The sequence below is a fragment of the Drosophila persimilis genome, unplaced genomic scaffold (assembly GCF_003286085.1).
Source record: "Drosophila persimilis strain 14011-0111.01,24,50 unplaced genomic scaffold, DperRS2 tig00000676-arrow-arrow-pilon, whole genome shotgun sequence".
Lineage (NCBI taxonomy): Eukaryota > Metazoa > Arthropoda > Insecta > Diptera > Drosophilidae > Drosophila > Drosophila persimilis.
In genome coordinates, this window is record NW_020825332.1 from 748,109 (window position 1) to 767,438 (window position 19,330).

The 19,330-nt window shown below is 47.1% G+C and overlaps 7 protein-coding genes across 8 annotated transcripts; 3 read left to right on the forward strand and 4 right to left on the reverse strand.

Moving 5' to 3' along the window:
• Window positions 1-1,810: 1,810 nt before the first annotated feature.
• LOC6599803 (nuclear pore complex protein Nup133) lies at window positions 1,811-5,857 on the reverse strand. Its single transcript, XM_002024937.2, has 9 exons — window positions 5,710-5,857; window positions 5,476-5,650; window positions 4,965-5,411; window positions 4,593-4,905; window positions 3,901-4,540; window positions 3,634-3,838; window positions 2,893-3,571; window positions 2,297-2,838; window positions 1,811-2,232 (listed from the first exon to the last, which is right to left on the reverse strand). Exons 1-9 carry the CDS (start codon window positions 5,820-5,822, stop codon window positions 1,861-1,863), a joined length of 3,486 nt encoding a protein of 1,161 aa, XP_002024973.2. The 5' UTR covers window positions 5,823-5,857; the 3' UTR covers window positions 1,811-1,860.
• Window positions 5,858-6,539: 682 nt separating this feature from the next.
• Window positions 6,540-12,595, forward strand: LOC6599802 (translocon-associated protein subunit beta). Its single transcript, XM_002024936.2, has 4 exons — window positions 6,540-6,599; window positions 6,785-7,160; window positions 7,217-7,445; window positions 12,385-12,595. Exons 2-3 carry the CDS (start codon window positions 6,786-6,788, stop codon window positions 7,412-7,414), a joined length of 573 nt encoding a protein of 190 aa, XP_002024972.1. The 5' UTR covers window positions 6,540-6,599; window position 6,785; the 3' UTR covers window positions 7,415-7,445; window positions 12,385-12,595.
• Window positions 7,449-10,796, reverse strand: LOC113566336 (nuclear pore complex protein Nup133-like; the record flags this gene model as incomplete). Its single annotated transcript, XM_026991579.1, has 8 exons — window positions 10,649-10,796; window positions 10,415-10,589; window positions 9,904-10,350; window positions 9,532-9,844; window positions 8,840-9,479; window positions 8,573-8,777; window positions 7,832-8,510; window positions 7,449-7,777 (listed from the first exon to the last, which is right to left on the reverse strand). Coding segments are annotated over exons 1-8 (2,901 nt in total), but the record flags the coding sequence as incomplete, so codon positions are not given.
• Window positions 11,480-12,592, forward strand: LOC113566325 (translocon-associated protein subunit beta-like). Its single transcript, XM_026991488.1, has 3 exons — window positions 11,480-11,538; window positions 11,724-12,099; window positions 12,156-12,592. The coding sequence occupies exons 2-3, from the start codon at window positions 11,725-11,727 to the stop codon at window positions 12,351-12,353; spliced, it is 573 nt and encodes a 190-aa protein (XP_026847289.1). The 5' UTR covers window positions 11,480-11,538; window position 11,724; the 3' UTR covers window positions 12,354-12,592.
• A 24-nt stretch (window positions 12,596-12,619) lies between the features above and the next one.
• Window positions 12,620-13,177, reverse strand: LOC6599801 (probable trafficking protein particle complex subunit 2). Its single transcript, XM_002024935.2, has 2 exons — window positions 13,079-13,177; window positions 12,620-13,010 (listed from the first exon to the last, which is right to left on the reverse strand). The coding sequence occupies exons 1-2, from the start codon at window positions 13,163-13,165 to the stop codon at window positions 12,678-12,680; spliced, it is 420 nt and encodes a 139-aa protein (XP_002024971.1). The 5' UTR covers window positions 13,166-13,177; the 3' UTR covers window positions 12,620-12,677.
• Window positions 13,178-13,578: 401 nt separating this feature from the next.
• LOC6599800 (ATPase family AAA domain-containing protein 5) lies at window positions 13,579-17,764 on the forward strand. 2 transcript variants are annotated; one of them, XM_026991548.1, is made up of 4 exons: window positions 13,579-13,684; window positions 13,786-14,632; window positions 14,698-17,208; window positions 17,277-17,764. In XM_026991548.1, exons 2-4 carry the CDS (start codon window positions 13,866-13,868, stop codon window positions 17,566-17,568), a joined length of 3,570 nt encoding a protein of 1,189 aa, XP_026847349.1. In that variant the 5' UTR covers window positions 13,579-13,684; window positions 13,786-13,865; the 3' UTR covers window positions 17,569-17,764. The 2 variants fall into 2 exon arrangements, with proteins under 2 accessions (XP_026847349.1, XP_002024970.1); XM_002024934.2 differs by lacking the exon at window positions 13,579-13,684 and having other exon boundaries at window positions 13,715-14,632.
• Window positions 17,574-18,412, reverse strand: LOC6599799 (cytochrome b5). Its single transcript, XM_002024933.2, has one exon. The coding sequence runs from the start codon at window positions 18,185-18,187 to the stop codon at window positions 17,789-17,791; it is 399 nt and encodes a 132-aa protein (XP_002024969.1). The 5' UTR covers window positions 18,188-18,412; the 3' UTR covers window positions 17,574-17,788.
• Window positions 18,413-19,330: the final 918 nt, after the last annotated feature.

Genomic DNA, 19,330 nt, shown 5'->3' on the forward strand with positions numbered 1-19,330 from the left:
CGCTGTGACTGTATTAGCAGCGACTCTTACAGTGAGGATTCCCGTTCTGGCTTCCTTTTAAATATGCGTAATTTCTTATTATAATTAAGTTCAGTAAAAAAAAAAATGTAAAATACGGCAGCATATACTCATTGTGCCCACATTGCATCAGCGTTTTCATATATACTTATACTTATATATAAGTGTTTTCATTTTATACGGGGAACGGGGAATAGAGGGAGTGGTCTAGAGTGAGACAGACAGAAATAACGTTACGGCAGACTTTCAGGCAGGCTTTGTTATAATTATGAATTGTTATTAATCATGTAATGTGATTTTAGCATTCGTCCCTTTTTTTACCAAGGCCCATGCTTTGAATGCAGAAACTACACATAGCCCCAAATGTTAATGAATATGTAATTAAAAATGGATCTCCTGGTACAATACCATTCAATACCGTTATTATGAAAAACGAACTTTGGGTGTTGAGAATGGGGTTATTTGTTCTGAAAAAATTCTCCAAGAAGATGAATACTGGGCATTGCTGGCACTCAGAAGAAAGTATCTCTAAAACAAGACTTCATCAGTCTCTTTCGGTGTCGAAAAAACGTTCATCACTTAATTTTTTTTTTATAGCTGGATACAAAAAGGTTCCATTAGATGTAAGGAAATGTTTGCAAGGCAAATACCTCGTGATACGATAACCCATCCGAAATGGATGGTTAAAAAATGTGCTGAGTGGGGCTATTAGTCAGAGCTCTGATTGTGGAGGCTGGTTTGCCTCAATTCTACAACAACTTCTGACCAACTTCGGCTCCCCTTCGAGAAATCCTGGCTACGCCCTTTTCCTGTTTAATATAATTTATTTAATCTCAAAAGATTTATAAAACCTCATGGCCAAACGAATCCAGGCAAGGATGTAAGAACACAAGCGAAAACGGCTTGGTTAATTCTATATTGTTATCTTTTTATACCCGGTACTCGACCGGTAAAGTTTTGCCACGGCCACTTCAAACTGCACAAAAGACGAAAATCTGTGGCATCCATAATTTTGAGGATACGAGAAAACCGAAAACACAGAATCATAAAATAAATATATACCAGATTGCCGAATTTAGCATAGATCACATCATTAATATGGCCAGAAAGAACAAGGCAAATAAAGTTGCAGTGGCAAAGCAGCGCCTTCCACGCGCTTACTCATTCTATCTCTCTCTTTCTCATATACTCTCTCACACTCTTTCTCGTGCAGTGTGCGTCCTCTCGAGCGGAGGGAAGGGATATAGAATGGTAGTAGAAAAAATGAACAAAAATGGCAACAGATAAAAAATATCTGAAATTCGAATAAATTATTATTTTTGCGAACAGGATACCACCAAACAGAAAGAGAGAACATGCATGCCAATTCCGGCGCCTACGTGTAATTAAGTATTAAATATTTTGGATAGGTTATATAAATCATAAGATTAAGAACATATGTACATATGTATGTATATACTGGTAGGTATAATTGTCCCCTTGTTCCGTCTCTCTTTTATTTGTACCTTCCATCTCTCTATCATCGACAACGACGATACTCCTTTCTTTTATGGTAGAAGTGGATGTGTGTAACATCCAGAAGGAAGCGTTTCCGACCCCATGTCTAAGTCTAAGTTTGTTCGTCTGTCCATCCGTTCCGATGAGAGCCTAAATATCAGAGACTACAAAAGCTAGAGCAATACAATTTTGGGAGCAGACTCTTCTGATATCACACTTTCCAGTAGAAAGCACTCTGTTCACCACGCCACGCCATAAGTCACAAAAACCCAAACCCCTACACATCATCTTGAACTTTTGGTTCAAAGTTTAATAAATGTAAATGCTTGTGTATGCACAACATAATTAGACTTTCATGTCTTGTGGCTGTTTGAACCTATCGGCCATATACTCGTAAGTCAGTTTCAAGAGATTCTGGAACGACTTGTTCTGCGGCAGGTCGTCCAGTTCTGTGCTCTCCAGGAATTCCTCCATGGGTGGCAGAAAATTGTTGCCTTCCTGGCCCTTCACCTGTGAGATTGCAATGATTTTGAAGAATAGTAGCTTCTGCATGCATTCCACGGCATTATTGGGATCATAGATCCAGTTGTCGCGGCGTATGGCCGCACACCAGATCTTGTGGCGCAGATCGTAGGGCTGTTCCACAAAGCTCAGCAGCTCCAAGGCCTTGCCAAACTCTACGTCGGTGGCACTTTTGTTTTCATCGGCGATGTATAGCTGTGGATTATTGAATAATATTAAATAATGTACGACACTATGGACTTACGACACTACGACTTACATCGATAATATCCTCAGCTTTGAGAACTTTCTGTTCTACTGGGTCGAGGCCAAAGTTTTGCAGTACGTCATGGCTCAACTGCAGCTGATACTCGATGAGCCTTAGATCAGCATTGATCTTCTCCATCTGCGACGTCAGGTCGGTGTCGGGCGCCGCAAAAGCAGCCAGCTTGGCCAGAGACAACATTGTCTTTTTGCGCGCCACAATCTCCTTCTCGTTTTGCGCCAGCTCGTACAGCACCTTTGCCGCCTGCTCGTAGTCGCCGTTGAATATCAGCTGAATCCAGACCAGCGATGGATGGTAACGCATGAATTGTGCCAACGCTACCGGGTTGTCCTTGAAGCGCTCGAATACCTCGCCATGTCGCTTCTGCCGCAGATACCATCTGATGGCAAACTGCGAGAAGTCAAACTCCTCGTATTTGCGCATGTAATCATCCAAACGTTCTTTGTCATTCGTCACGTCGCATATTAGCACTAGACTATGAAAGTCCAGATACTTTTCAGCCAACTTAGCGGCATACTCGTACTTAAGATCCTTGACTGGAAAGGGAATGAATATGAAATACGCCCCAGTTATACTGAAAACCTACTTACTTAGGACTGAGATGAGTTCCCTGCGCTGTACCTCAAACTGCCGCTGCAATAGATTAGCCTTCTCCGATCCTCGAACACTATCCAAGTAGATCTTGCGTCCCTCAAGCACCAAGTCCACTAGCTCGTATATTTGCTGGTACAACTTCTGGCTTAGCTCCGTCTCACTGATGCACTGGGAACCATAGCGCAGGCTGAGGTCTATAAGTCGGTTGAGAGTGTCCCGCACACCAGCACTTCCCGACATGGCCGTCCAGGGAAGGTTTTCGCAGGCGGCCAGTCGGTCATTGTGCGGTGTGAAGTGGTTCGCCTGCTGCTCACGATGCATAAACACCTGGCCCAGTGTATCCAGGACGATGGAATTGGTATCGTTGAGAAATTGGGCCACCATTACCGTGGTATCTCTCTGAGCTGAAATCTGATTGTCAGCCATTTCGGCTAGGGCTTTAAATACAAACTGGAATTTGCACAGTTTCACATAGAATATATCCTGGGTGGTTAAGTTGCCATTGGGCTTCTCATCCCACATGGCGACAGTGGCATCGATGGCATGCTCGATGATTTTTGGTTGTTTGGCCTGCAAGGAACGGAGTGCCATGGCAGCCACTATTTTCTCGCTAATATCGGACAATATAAAACTGGTCGGCTTCAGCACATTACTACCACAGGGTATGGCATTGAGCTGAAAAGAATGACGCAAGATAAATTCAAAAAAATAGGAATAAGAAGAGCAATAATACTCACCTTCTCCCAAACGCCGCTGGCATGAAGAAATGAGACAAAGTGATCGAAGGCAAGGGTTTTGTCACGTAGCTGATTGATTATTTGCATGGAGCGTGAGCTCCCCAACGCATGACGATTGCCATCGTGATCGCCCAGGGCCTCCTCCCAGCGTGGATCGGCGATTGGAAGATCCTCGGCCAAGTCCTCCGCTATTGTGATGACAATTCTTATGGAAATGGAAGTATCTGATAGCTTATAGTATTTTAGTAAAAATTCAAGTGTCCATACCTATCCAACTTGTAGGCATCCAAGGGTGCACTACATTGATCGGGCTCATTGACAGTGCGCAGAAGCTCCCCGATAATGGTCTTCACCATGCTGTTATTACGCTTCAGGTGGTACACGAAGGCAGCCTTTAACTGGCCCACTTTGTCACGTCGATCGCTGTATAGCTCATCCGGATCCAGTTCGAACATGTGCAGATTGTTTCTGCTGTCAGTTACTGCGGTCAGTGCAGACTGATCGGGTGCACTGAAACTACCGAGCATAGCTGGTTTAAACAGATCTGGTGTATTGCCGGTGCTCATATTATGCAGCTCGTTGGCATCAAAGTCGCCGGGCGTGATGGAAACCAGTCCGTGTGTGCGGCTAAAGAACAGCGGCAGGCGACTGTAGACGGCGGCACATAGGATTCGATCGTCGTGCAAATGAAATTCAATCTTCTCCGCCTCAATCTCGGCTGTGGGTACGGCGTTTGCCAAGAGCAACGGATAGACCACCTTTGGGGTGTAGAGGTAGATGTGGCTGCTCCCTATTATGAAGCGAAGGCTGAAGCAATCCTCTTTGGTCTTGGCGTTGTAGAATTTATTCAACTTAAGGGGTGTGAATGACTCCAGAAGTATGCTGTTCGCTTGGACACTGGCCACAGCTAGAAATAGTATTAAGTATTGTTCATGTTGAATGACAAATTCAATACTTACCAACGGCATAGCACATCTGTGGAGCGTGGGCAGCGTTAACAGCTCCAGCCAATATGTAAGCCTTGTCATCAACGATATGAAAGTCCAGCAGATGCAACTCGATTTCCACATTGTCCGCGGGAGTACGGAGATTCCAGAACATTTTCTTAAACTCCTCGCGAATCCGGAGCACCACCTCTTCATCCTCGTGGAGTAAATGTTCTGTATTCCCTTTGCTCGGCAAACTCCAGCGTTGGATCGAACGATCCGAGAGCACAGTCACCACGGTTTCACTTTCAGGAGAATTTCTCTCGCAGCACATGCCAACCAAGAGCTGGAAAATATATTTTATATTATTTGAGGAACCTTTTTAAATGGAAATGCAAGCCTCACCGGATCCTTGTCGCTGCCAAAGCCACCAAGCAAACTGGTGGCCGGCTTTATGGTCTTGTGGTGCAACGAGTATCGGCCGTTGGTGAGGCCTACGCTGAGAAATACCAAAGTGCAAGTTGAGGTCACAGCAAGGTAGCCCTCTTGCAATGGTAGATTTATAATCTGAACGAAGTCCTGACCTGTTAGGATCGGTAGATTCACGGTATTCCCGTCGTGGGCAATAGATGGCCAATAGCGCACATCTCCCGTTGCAGAAACTGCTATGCAGGATGCCATTTGCTGGCCGTCTGTCTGGAATACACTAATCAACTCACTGTTGTACCCCAAGTCGGAGTAGGGCAGTTGTAGTTCGCGGCATTGAGGGAAGCCACCTTCCCGTGTAGGGTTCTTGGCATCCTTGGACGACTCTTTGTACTGCCAAATTAGTAGTCGGCGGCCGTGCACAACCTGAAAAAGGGCGGAAATTTAATTCCAGACCAAATCATTTTTCGACCCGTGCTTATACTCGTACCCAAGCCAAACCATTTTGGGCAACCTTCGCAGAAACCGTTCCTGCAGCAGATCCCACAGAGGTCAAGGCCTCGTTCACTACGACGGGCAGGGGGAAACCAAAGCACTTCACAACATTGTAGCCCGACCGGATGCCGGGTATAGATTGGGAGGATCGCCCCGAAAAACTATGCCGGCTGTTGGGAACAAGTGTTTTAAATCATCTTTTAATAAGCGAGACACTCCTGTTACTAACCTGTTGTGTAGGGCAGTTTTATTCAAGCTCCCTGAAAGTGGAAAGCAGTTCGAGCTCTCGCCAAAAAAAGATGGCGATGACTCCCGCGGAAATTCGTTTTCCTGTTTTTTCATGATTATTTCCTTTAAATTTTTCAATATTATTACAATGGCTACTATGAGTATTATACCAGTGACAGAGACCACAGTTATTTTTTGTTTTTCTCACGATCGACGGCTTGTAGAGAGAGAAAGAAAAAGTTCAAAATTTTCTTATCGATAAAATATACCGAAATATATCGTGTCGTTTTAAATATACCAATAAAAGACAGAACTTAGCTCACTTAACCCCCCTTTATTGAAACAGAATACCAACTTGAGCTAAAGCTTTTAATATATAATAAAAATTCAAACAAAAATACAAATTCTTCATGTAGATCCATCCTAGTATTTAAGCCCCGAAAAGGGAGCGCGTTGTCGCAATACACCACCTTGTAAAATTTCATAATGGGCAGCTTATGACGCGACGCGAGCCTGGGAAGCAATATAGCAAATTTGTTTGGTACATTTTCTTTGTATGAACTGACACCAATATACTGTATTACTAGTGGCGGACAGATTGGACATATTAAACTACACTTCATTTGAATTAAAGAGTGCGAGACAAGCAAGAAAACCCATTGGGAAAAGCATGCAGTGAGAGTGGGATGCTCTATGCTCTAAAATTCAAAATAAAACGCCGATAGCTGTCGCACAAAAATACCTCTGTTTTCTTAATTTCCCACGGTCATACTGGCTGTTCCGAAGTTTGACAGCCGAGTGCCCGTTCCGCGTTCCACTTCCACGTCACGAACCGTCAATCGAGAAAGCAGTCGCGTCGCTCTTTTAAATAAAGAAATAACTAATATCCAAGTAAGTTGATAGATGATGAAAAAGGACAATCCCGCTGATGTCTCGTAGTGTTTGTGTTTGTGTGATAGAACAGCACAACAACATCGAGAGATGCTGCCCTTTGTGGCTTCCCTTCCCATTACAGTGGCTGCCCTTCCACGTCAACAAAAAAGTGAAACGTTCAAACATTTTCTCCTCTCTTGCAGTATGTTCAAACAAATCATCGCCCTGTGCGCGCTGTTTGCGGTGTTTAGCGTTTGCTTGTCCGAGGACGAGACACGTGCCCGCCTTCTGGTGTCAAAGCAGATTCTGAACAAATACCTGGTGGAAAAGAGCGATCTGCTGGTGCGCTATACCATCTTCAATGTGGGCAATGGTGCTGCCACCAACGTCGCTCTGGTAGATAATGGCTTCCATCCGGAGGCATTCGAGGTGGTTGGTGGCCAGCCCACCGCGACCGTGGAGCGGATTGCCCCCCAGACCAACTTCACCCATGTGGTGGTGGTGCGCCCCAAGGCCTTCGGCTACTTCAACTTCACAGCCGCCGAGGTGTCTTACAAGCCCGTCGAGGAAGCTGAGGCGGTAAGTCACTGATTTCTTTAGTCGCCTACTTGGTCTAAGGATTCATGTGCTTTCAGCTCCAACTGGCCATCAGCTCGGAGCCCGGTGAGGGTGGCATTGTCAACCTTAACGAGTACAACAAGCGCTTCTCATCCCACTTCTTCGACTGGGTGGCCTTCGCCGTCATGACCCTGCCTTCCCTGGCCATCCCCCTTGGCCTGTGGCACCAGTCCAAGAGCAAATACGAACGCGCTGGCAAGAACAAGAAGCACTAAGCCTGGACGCTAGTCTCTTGTATTGAACAACATTCTCGTTTTGCGCCAGCTCGTACAGCACCTTTGCCGCCTGCTCGTAGTCGCCGTTGAATATCAGCTGAATCCAGATCAGCGATGGATGGTCACGCATGAATTGTGCCAGCGCTACCGGGTTGTCCTTGAAGCGCTCGAATACCTCGCCATGTCGCTTCTGCCGCAGATACCATCTGATGGCAAACTGCGAGAAGTCAAACTCCTCGTATTTGCGCATGTAATCATCCAAACGTTCTTTGTCATTCGTCACGTCGCATATTAGCACTAGACTATGAAAGTCCAGATACTTTTCAGCCAACTTAGCGGCATACTCGTACTTAAGATCCTTGACTGGAAAGGGAATGAATATGAAATACGCCCCAGTTATACTGAAAACCTACTTACTTAGGACTGAGATGAGTTCCCTGCGCTGTACCTCAAACTGCCGCTGCAATAGATTAGCCTTCTCCGATCCTCGAACACTATCCAAGTAGATCTTGCGTCCCTCAAGCACCAAGTCCACTAGCTCGTATATTTGCTGGTACAACTTCTGGCTTAGCTCCGTCTCACTGATGCACTGGGAACCATAGCGCAGGCTGAGGTCTATAAGTCGGTTGAGAGTGTCCCGCACACCAGCACTTCCCGACATGGCCGTCCAGGGAAGGTTTTCGCAGGCGGCCAGTCGGTCATTGTGCGGTATGAAGTGGTTCGCCTGCTGCTCACGATGCATAAACACCTGGCCCAGTGTATCCAGGACGATGGAATTGGTATCGTTGAGAAATTGGGCCACCATTACCGTGGTATCTCTCTGAGCTGAAATCTGATGGTCAGCCATTTCGGCTAGGGCTTTAAATACAAACTGGAATTTGCACAGTTTCACATAGAATATATCCTGGGTGGTTATGTTGCCATTGGGCTTCTCATCCCACATGGCGACAGTGGCATCGATGGCATGCTCGATGATTTTTGGTTGTTTGGCCTGCAAGGAACGGAGTGCCATGGCAGCCACTATTTTCTCGCTAATATCGGACAATATAAAACTGGTCGGCTTCAGCACATTACTACCACAGGGTATGGCATTGAGCTGAAAAGAATGACGCAAGATAAATTCAAAAAAATAGGAATAAGAAGAGCAATAATACTCACCTTCTCCCAAACGCCGCTGGCATGAAGAAATGAGACAAAGTGATCGAAGGCAAGGGTTTTGTCACGTAGCTGATTGATTATTTGCATGGAGCGTGAGCTCCCCAACGCATGACGATTGCCATCGTGATCGCCCAGGGCCTCCTCCCAGCGTGGATCGGCGATTGGAAGATCCTCGGCCAAGTCCTCCGCTATTGTGATGACAATTCTTATGGAAATGGAAGTATCTGATAGCTTATAGTATTTTAGTAAAAATTCAAGTGTCCATACCTATCCAACTTGTAGGCATCCAAGGGTGCACTACATTGATCGGGCTCATTGACAGTGCGCAGAAGCTCCCCGATAATGGTCTTCACCATGCTGTTATTACGCTTCAGGTGGTACACGAAGGCAGCCTTTAACTGGCCCACTTTGTCACGTCGATCGCTGTATAGCTCATCCGGATCCAGTTCGAACATGTGCAGATTGTTTCTGCTGTCAGTTACTGCGGTCAGTGCAGACTGATCGGGTGCACTGAAACTACCGAGCATAGCTGGTTTAAACAGATCTGGTGTATTGCCGGTGCTCATATTATGCAGCTCGTTGGCATCAAAGTCGCCGGGCGTGATGGAAACCAGTCCGTGTGTGCGGCTAAAGAACAGCGGCAGGCGACTGTAGACGGCGGCACATAGGATTCGATCGTCGTGCAAATGAAATTCAATCTTCTCCGCCTCAATCTCGGCTGTGGGTACGGCGTTTGCCAAGAGCAACGGATAGACCACCTTTGGGGTGTAGAGGTAGATGTGGCTGCTCCCTATTATGAAGCGAAGGCTGAAGCAATCCTCTTTGGTCTTGGCGTTGTAGAATTTATTCAACTTAAGGGGTGTGAATGACTCCAGAAGTATGCTGTTCGCTTGGACACTGGCCACAGCTAGAAATAGTATTAAGTATTGTTCATGTTGAATGACAAATTCAATACTTACCAACGGCATAGCACATCTGTGGAGCGTGGGCAGCGTTAACAGCTCCAGCCAATATGTAAGCCTTGTCATCAACGATATGAAAGTCCAGCAGATGCAACTCGATTTCCACATTGTCCGCGGGAGTACGGAGATTCCAGAACATTTTCTTAAACTCCTCGCGAATCCGGAGCACCACCTCTTCATCCTCGTGGAGTAAATGTTCTGTATTCCCTTTGCTCGGCAAACTCCAGCGTTGGATCGAACGATCCGAGAGCACAGTCACCACGGTTTCACTTTCAGGAGAATTTCTCTCGCAGCACATGCCAACCAAGAGCTGGAAAATATATTTTATATTATTTGAGGAACCTTTTTAAATGGAAATGCAAGCCTCACCGGATCCTTGTCGCTGCCAAAGCCACCAAGCAAACTGGTGGCCGGCTTTATGGTCTTGTGGTGCAACGAGTATCGGCCGTTGGTGAGGCCTACGCTGAGAAATACCAAAGTGCAAGTTGAGGTCACAGCAAGGTAGCCCTCTTGCAATGGTAGATTTATAATCTGAACGAAGTCCTGACCTGTTAGGATCGGTAGATTCACGGTATTCCCGTCGTGGGCAATAGATGGCCAATAGCGCACATCTCCCGTTGCAGAAACTGCTATGCAGGATGCCATTTGCTGGCCGTCTGTCTGGAATACACTAATCAACTCACTGTTGTACCCCAAGTCGGAGTAGGGCAGTTGTAGTTCGCGGCATTGAGGGAAGCCACCTTCCCGTGTAGGGTTCTTGGCATCCTTGGACGACTCTTTGTACTGCCAAATTAGTAGTCGGCGGCCGTGCACAACCTGAAAAAGGGCGGAAATTTAATTCCAGACCAAATCATTTTTCGACCCGTGCTTATACTCGTACCCAAGCCAAACCATTTTGGGCAACCTTCGCAGAAACCGTTCCTGCAGCAGATCCCACAGAGGTCAAGGCCTCGTTCACTACGACGGGCAGGGGGAAACCAAAGCACTTCACAACATTGTAGCCCGACCGGATGCCGGGTATAGATTGGGAGGATCGCCCCGAAAAACTATGCCGGCTGTTGGGAACAAGTGTTTTAAATCATCTTTTAATAAGCGAGACACTCCTGTTACTAACCTGTTGTGTAGGGCAGTTTTATTCAAGCTCCCTGAAAGTGGAAAGCAGTTCGAGCTCTCGCCAAAAAAAGATGGCGATGACTCCCGCGGAAATTCGTTTTCCTGTTTTTTCATGATTATTTCCTTTAAATTTTTCAATATTATTACAATGGCTACTATGAGTATTATACCAGTGACAGAGACCACAGTTATTTTTTGTTTTTCTCACGATCGACGGCTTGTAGAGAGAGAAAGAAAAAGTTCAAAATTTTCTTATCGATAAAATATACCGAAATATATCGTGTCGTTTTAAATATACCAATAAAAGACAGAACTTAGCTCACTTAACCCCCCTTTATTGAAACAGAATACCAACTTGAGCTAAAGCTTTTAATATATAATAAAAATTCAAACAAAAATACAAATTCTTCATGTAGATCCATCCTAGTATTTAAGCCCCGAAAAGGGAGCGCGTTGTCGCAATACACCACCTTGTAAAATTTCATAATGGGCAGCTTATGACGCGACGCGAGCCTGGGAAGCAATATAGCAAATTTGTTTGGTACATTTTCTTTGTATGAACTGACACCAATATACTGTATTACTAGTGGCGGACAGATTGGACATATTAAACTACACTTCATTTGAATTAAAGAGTGCGAGACAAGCAAGAAAACCCATTGGGAAAAGCATGCAGTGAGAGTGGGATGCTCTATGCTCTAAAATTCAAAATAAAACGCCGATAGCTGTCGCACAAAAATACCTCTGTTTTCTTAATTTCCCACGGTCATACTGGCTGTTCCGAAGTTTGACAGCCGAGTGCCCGTTCCGCGTTCCACTTCCACGTCACGAACCGTCAATCGAGAAAGCAGTCGCGTCGCTCTTTTAAATAAAGAAATAACTAATATCCAAGTAAGTTGATAGATGATGAAAAAGGACAATCCCGCTGATGTCTCGTAGTGTTTGTGTTTGTGTGATAGAACAGCACAACAACATCGAGAGATGCTGCCCTTTGTGGCTTCCCTTCCCATTACAGTGGCTGCCCTTCCACGTCAACAAAAAAGTGAAACGTTCAAACATTTTCTCCTCTCTTGCAGTATGTTCAAACAAATCATCGCCCTGTGCGCGCTGTTTGCGGTGTTTAGCGTTTGCTTGTCCGAGGACGAGACACGTGCCCGCCTTCTGGTGTCAAAGCAGATTCTGAACAAATACCTGGTGGAAAAGAGCGATCTGCTGGTGCGCTATACCATCTTCAATGTGGGCAATGGTGCTGCCACCAACGTCGCTCTGGTAGATAATGGCTTCCATCCGGAGGCATTCGAGGTGGTTGGTGGCCAGCCCACCGCGACCGTGGAGCGGATTGCCCCCCAGACCAACTTCACCCATGTGGTGGTGGTGCGCCCCAAGGCCTTCGGCTACTTCAACTTCACAGCCGCCGAGGTGTCTTACAAGCCCGTCGAGGAAGCTGAGGCGGTAAGTCACTGATTTCTTTAGTCGCCTACTTGGTCTAAGGATTCATGTGCTTTCAGCTCCAACTGGCCATCAGCTCGGAGCCCGGTGAGGGTGGCATTGTCAACCTTAACGAGTACAACAAGCGCTTCTCATCCCACTTCTTCGACTGGGTGGCCTTCGCCGTCATGACCCTGCCTTCCCTGGCCATCCCCCTTGGCCTGTGGCACCAGTCCAAGAGCAAATACGAACGCGCTGGCAAGAACAAGAAGCACTAAGCCTGGACGCTAGTCTCTTGTATTGAACAACATTTAAAGAGATTTTTTTTTGAACACCCATTACAATTCCGTACTATATTGTTGCTTTAACCTCCAATCGATTCCATTTGCATGCGCTTATCCATCCTACCACACATTAGTTTGGAATTGTTTCTGGGGGGGAAAAGGCGTTAAATCGTTTTAGATTTGATTCGAAGGCGCATTGAAAGGAACAAGAATAAAACTAAACCATCAAGAGATAAGCTATTTTCGTGTCATTAGACTGGTTTTCTAAATAAATTAAATCAAATTTATATTATGTACACTGCTTATTCACTAACAGCTTCATGATAGCAAAAACTTTCGCCCGAAGATCTCGGCCTTTTTCTCGAACATTGGCGACTTGATGACCGTGTTGATCTTGTAGAAGGCGTTCATGGAATGCTTAATATACGTATCATACATCTCGTTGAAGAAACTCTTGATGCCCTCATCGTTCTTGTTGTCGTGCACAATGATGAAGCGTATCTGGCTGGCGGTGATGAAGGCGGAGACGAACCATTGATTGAAGCGGTCGATGGACTTCAGCTGCATATTTGCCGTTTTCCATTTGTGCTCGTCCACCAGGTCCAAGGCAGCGTGAGCAATGAACTGGCTCAGGTGTCTGTGGTCCTCTTTCTGCAATGCAAAAGAGAGGATGGAGCGTTTCAGATGGATGCCAGTATCATTTTGTGGCAATATTCTACCCTGAATTCCTTGTTGACAGTGCTAAACTCCTTTTCGTAGATGGGATTATCATTGTGGCCAACAATGACAAAATAATAGGTGGACATTTTATATTTCTTCAATTAAATTTTGTAATTATTTTTTTGTGTTCATTGGAACCAGTGTGACCGCAGTCTGATCTCATTTTCGAAATATACCATAAATATACCGAATAAATAAACAGGTGAAATATTTAAGTAAAACTATGTAAATTCTTCTCGTATATCGGCCACCACCTGAATTGCGCTAGAATTCCTAAAGTTTCATCATTTTAAATCCAATTCCTGGCAATTTAGCACCATTGCTTTTAAATTGCTCTATTGGGTGGCACGAAATACCAGAAGGAGTGTTTGAAAAGGCCGCACGGATGGAACGTTTTGCAACACAATTTATTCGCGCCTTTTTCCTACAGCACATTACAGTCCTTTTTTTTTGTGTCAAGAAATGCACTTAAAATGTTTAAAACATTTTAAAAAGTTGAAAAATTAAAGTGTTTAAATGTTTTAAAAGTAGAGTGTGCCCAAAGCCATCGCGACTGCGGAAGTGTGTGTGCGTGTGAAAGTGTAAAGAAATCGTTTGGTCGCAAGGTACACCATTCATTATTATTGTATTTTAGTATGCTTTGCGCATTGTTTATTGCAATTTTATAAGTTTGGCTTCTGTATTTTACCCGCTTACACACACCCAGACACCTACACACAGACCCCCACACACGCACACACTCCAAAATAGTCATGTATTAAAATCTCCAGCGAAGCAACCAAGAAAATGACTGATGTAAATTGTCTTACAAGAGAGCACATTGCAACAACAACAACGAGTGCAGCAGTAGAAGCAACAGCGGCGGAAGCTGCCGAAACCACGAGTCCGCCCAGAACTCCCACCGGAAATGGATTGCAGCAACTGGAGCTAGAGCCCACGTCCCCATTTGTGCTGCGAGCACCGCCCAGTGCCAAGTCCAAGCTCATCCTGCAGAACATGGAGGAGGTCCTCTACTCGGTGAAGAAGAAGCATCGCGAGAAGCACAAGCGGAAGCGCGAGGAGAAACGCCGTGCCGCCCTGCTGGCCGAAGCCGAAGAGAGGCCACCAGGAATGGATGTCAGGGAGTCAAAGCCCCAGCCGTTGAGAGAAAAGGTCGCCCAGGAAAACGGCCTGAAGAATGGCAAGCGGAAGTCGAGTCCCCTCAAGTGCAGCACCCCCGTGGCCGAACACCAGAGCATACTGAAGCACTTTTCCAAAGCTGGGAAGCCAGAAAATGGGGCAACAGCTCCGCCAGCCAAGGCCAAAAGTGCCACTAATGTATTCGAGTTCATGATGAATGCCAGAAACCGATCCATAGGCGTCAACGATGGTGGCAAGGATGCCTCCGAGTCCCCTGCCGATCTGGCAGAGGATCCTGCTGCAGGCACTGCGACATCCAAGCGCAAGCAATTGCTGCAGGAGTGGAACGAACGCAAGGGAGGAGCCAAACGGCGACTGCAAGAAGAAGCGAGGGAGGACTACATTGAGGAGCAAATGGACCAGAGGGCCAAGAGGTGAGATTCAGTCGGTAGACTCGTAAGAAGTTCCATCTAACTAATTAATTGAATTGTTTATGCAGATTGAAGAAAATGCTGACGACAAAGACTGAGCCAAAGGAGCTACCAGCCGCATCGTCGGCTCCTACAGTTCCCGTGAAACGAGGTCGGGGTAGGCCCCGGACACGCCGGATCAGCTTAGTGGATGTGGAGGTGGTCAGTGTGGATGCCCAGAACGCGGACACGACGGAATTCCTAGCAAAGCTCTCCTCTCCCACCAAGAAGCGGGACAGTCTGTTGGGCTACTTTCCCAAAGTGGAGTCGCCGAAAGAATTGCCCGTGACGATAGCAACCCCCCCAATGGACACACCAAAGCGGCGACCGCAGCGTAAGAAAAGCATTGTGGAGACGGTATCCATCGATGTGGAATCAACGGGTACACCTCCGGGGCGACCGCGTCGCTCTTGTGCGGGAAAGTCTCGATACGACTACGACCTGGAGACGAGCCCCGCAAAGCAAAGCAAAAGCGAGGCAGCTGCCGCAGCAAAAAAGAGCCAAAAAGCGGAGGAATCATCCATTGAGATCATTGATCTGGACAGCAGTAATCCGGTGTCCACACCAAAGAAGCTGGCGCCGCTCTTTGTCCGGCAGCTGCCTAAGCCCAGTCCGGATCCATCTGTCCTCAAGGCTCGTCAGGCATTCCTCCAATCAGGCGTGCCCGAGCAGATCAGGCAGGAGCAGAGCCGGCAGAAGAACTTTGAGCAGTACTACGAGGAGAGCTACGAGGCATTTCCCAGCATAGCCCACGTGGGCTGTGAGAGCTATGAAACGATACAGGGACCTTGTGTGGGACTTCCCTTTTCACTGAGAAAAGAAGATGACGGGGAGGTGGTGTCTCTGCCATCTGGCAAGAGGCGTTCCAAGGCAAGTAGCTTCACCAATTGCCAGGCATCGGACTGGCATCAAGCCTACAACAAGAGTACAAACAAGGTGGCATACACGACCCTGCCGCAGCTGGACAACAAGCGGGCTTTTGTGAAGCTCTGGAAGAACGAGTTCGAGCGCTTCCCCACCTTCAAGTGCTACAACCAGATGAGGGAGAAGTACCGCCACTTCAGCGCCATCGATTCCGCCCAGGACACGCAACAGATGGGCGAATCGTTTGTCGTCACCAGGCGGACACTGCGCTCGATAGAACAATTCGATCACGGCAGCACGGAGGAAGCCCAGCCCCCGCTCTCGGCCCCGAATGGAGAGCTCCTCTTCACCGAAAAGTATAAGCCACTGCTGTTTGAACAAGTCTTGGTCAATCTGACGCCAGTGCACGAGCTGCGAGAGTTCCTCTCCGGCTGGAATGGCAACGGCGGCCGTAGCTCGCAGACCTTCGACGACTCCTCCTTTGACTTTGGCAACGACTCCAGCTCGGTGGGGGCCAACAGCAACACCATGGTCCTGGTGGGCCCCTCATCGAGTGGGAAGACCAACGCTGTCATCGCCCTGGCAAACGACATGAACTTCAATGTGCTGGAGATCAATGCGGGGATGAAGCGGACGGGCAAGAAGCTCATCCAGGAGCTGCAGGAGGCCACGCAGTCGCATCAGATACGCAAGGACAGCAAGATGGGGGGTGGATCCTCCCAGCAGCTGCTGCAGAAGCTACAAAAGAGTGGCCTCAAGGCCAAGAAGCAGCAGCTACAGCAGCAACAGCAGGGGGATCCAGCGGGCGTGGAGCCTGTGCGGAAGTCGCTGATTCTCATCGAAGATGCGGACATTCTGTTCGACAACATGGACGCGGGTTTCACAGATGCCATCTACACGCTGGCGGCCAGCTCGAAGCGGCCCGTGGTGGTGGTGGCCTCCGACCCAAACTGCGCCCATCTGCAGCGGCTGATGCAGCAGAACCAGATCCACTTCCAGGCCCCTAATGCCCTGAATATCTCACGATTCCTGGCTGTGCTGGCTCTCATGGAGAACTGTCCTATCGAGCTGGACGAGCTGATATCCCTGTATCTGTACAACCAACAGAACCTGCGCAAGACCCTCATGGAGCTGCAGTTCTACATCCAAAGTGGCGGCGACCTGAAGGGCCAGCAGTCACAGTCTTTAAAGCAGTCCCCCGGCAAATCCTCCACACGCCTGGCCACTGTGGATAGCTGTCACATACACCAGCGTCTGTTTGAGTTCTTCACTTGCTCCCAGAATGTTCAGCATCGGATTCCCTTTCCCGTGGACTTTCGTCTGCTGCGCCTGAATCTCTCCGAGCTGATGGCCACATCGCCTCTGCTTAAAGAACAGCAGCCGCCTGCCGCCGCCACTAGGGCCAATGCCAAGAGGAAGTCTCGCTCCCCGAAGAAGGCCTGGCTAAGCAGTGCCACCAGCCAGCGGAACAGCGAGGAGTGCTCTCCGCTCGCCACTCTGGCCGCCTTCTACGACAACATCTCGCTGGCCGCCCTGATGGATGCCAACCAGGACTGCTGCGATCGCCTGCAGCTGTACCTGTCGGAGGACATCTCCCATATGCTGGTGGAGCAGGCTCTCACTGGCCTGGCGGCCAAGGAGTGTGCCTACAACCTGTTCGACAAGCCAGCACAAAGGTAGGTCTTCATATAAACCAAATATGTACAGGAATGAATATAGAAATTGTTATTTTATGTTTGGATAGGGTGAGCATCGGCGAGCACCTGGGCATTGGGCAGCTGCGCTCTGCCTCCTCCAAGGCCCTCGACTATGAGCCCGTGCTGCGCTCCATTTGTCGCAGCGAGAAGGAGCGCGTGGGCCAGGAGCGCAAGTCGAGTCGTTTCTATCACTACCTCCGCAATCACACGGTAAACGTGTCTAACTTCGCCACGGATACCTTCGACTCTGCGTGCAGTGTATTCCAAGATATCTCAGCGGGGGCTGCTCCCCCAGCGGATCAGGACGACTCGGGACGAAAGGATCATTCAATAGTCTAGCATAATTGTTGGTTGAATCTGTAATTGCAATTTATTTGATCGAGGTATGCAGAGTTCTTAGATCTTCTTAGGCTTAGGCGATGGCGAGTTTTGTTTGCTTAGCTCTAAATGCGGATGGGATGAGAGAGGTCGTATCCTAGCTAAACGTTAATTACACTAATTAATTATGTTAATAAATCAATTATTTGACCTTTAACTTCCTACGTTTCTACACTATCCACTAGCAGCAACAGAGGAAGCCAGAGCTCTTCTTCATCGGTTCCGCATCGTCCGCAGGTACTGGACTGCTGACCCTCTTCTCCTTGTCCTGGTCCTTTAACGTGGGCTGCACTTGAATGGGCGCCGTCGTTGTCGTTGTCGTTGTCGGAGTTGTAGTCGCTCGAAGTTCACCAATTTTAAAGTTCTTCAAATCCTTTTCGGCATCCGACGAGTGTCCGGCTTGCCTGAAGGCCTTGCTGGCATCTTTGCCGCCGTATTCGAGCAGCAGATCCTCCCCGCCCGGATGCTCGCTCAGGAACTTGGTCACATCGTAAACGTTGCCCTTGATGATGATCCAGCAGGGCTTCCCCTTCTTGCCATTCTGCTCGGCCACCTCCGACAGTTCGTACAGCTGTGACATAATTAATAATTCGCTTATGATTGAATTCCCGATGGAACAGCCTTGTTTTTATGGCTGCTCGTAATTTAACAAGGCGTCTGCGTCTGTTTCTGTTTCTGCGCCTGATTGCGTCCGATAGCGATACGATTTATCTTGTTTCCGCTAATAGAATCTTATGAATGGAGCTCTTCTGAAGCCGCCTTCACGTTGTTGCCAGTTGAACGGACTCTCGTTCAATGGGCGCGTGGCAGGTCCGCCCTTTGCTTATGTTGAACATTTAGCCGCAATCGGTTCTTTGGTCAGATGTACTATATACATATGTTTGCTAGCGAACCCAATATCGCTCGATTGATAAGAAGTACGTGAGAATTTCACGTCCTCCAGTCCTAAAGTCTCTTGCTGTCCAATAGCTACTTACTTACTTACTTACTTGGTGTCTTCTTGCCACCCGAAAATAATGCAAATTGATTGATCATTCTGGCGTGTAGTGGTCCTCATAACTGCCACAGCAGTGATTAGGATCGGTCTTCCATCCATACATCCGCCGTACGATGATTCATGAGGTGGAACATTTTTGCTGATTTCTTAGACAGTAATTTATCTACTATTACGAAGCTTTTTCTGCGAGATAATATTTTGTGATAGCCGCACTATCACACTATGACACAGAGCTGTTCAGACCGCTTTTTATTTGTGTTGGTCATAGCCATTAGTTGGCTAAAAACACGAACAATCAATCATAGGTTTTTAATCTGCGAGGGAGTATGTAACGAAAGCATTTAGCAGATGCAATTTGAATATGAATTTTATGGAAGTAAACCATTGTCAGGTTGCAATTGGACAGGCTTTTTGTATCACTCAGCTTTTTGCGTGGATACAATTTTAATTCCATGAAAACATGGCTGACTGCAGTTTGTATGGAGCGGTTTGAATTTGAAATATTCCCGTTGACACGCAACAAATCTGCTGCACCCAGTAAACCCATTTTAAAGTAAAAACCTTGTTTTTTTTTTTTTGTGTAATTTTTTGGCTTTCAAAGTTTATATTCTAGATATATTTTGGAAATATATTTTAATTTGCTTTCGTTTTGGTTTCCCTTTCAGTTTCTGGTTTGGTTTTGTTTTTTTCTTTTATATGAGACAACAACAATAATTGGTATTCATT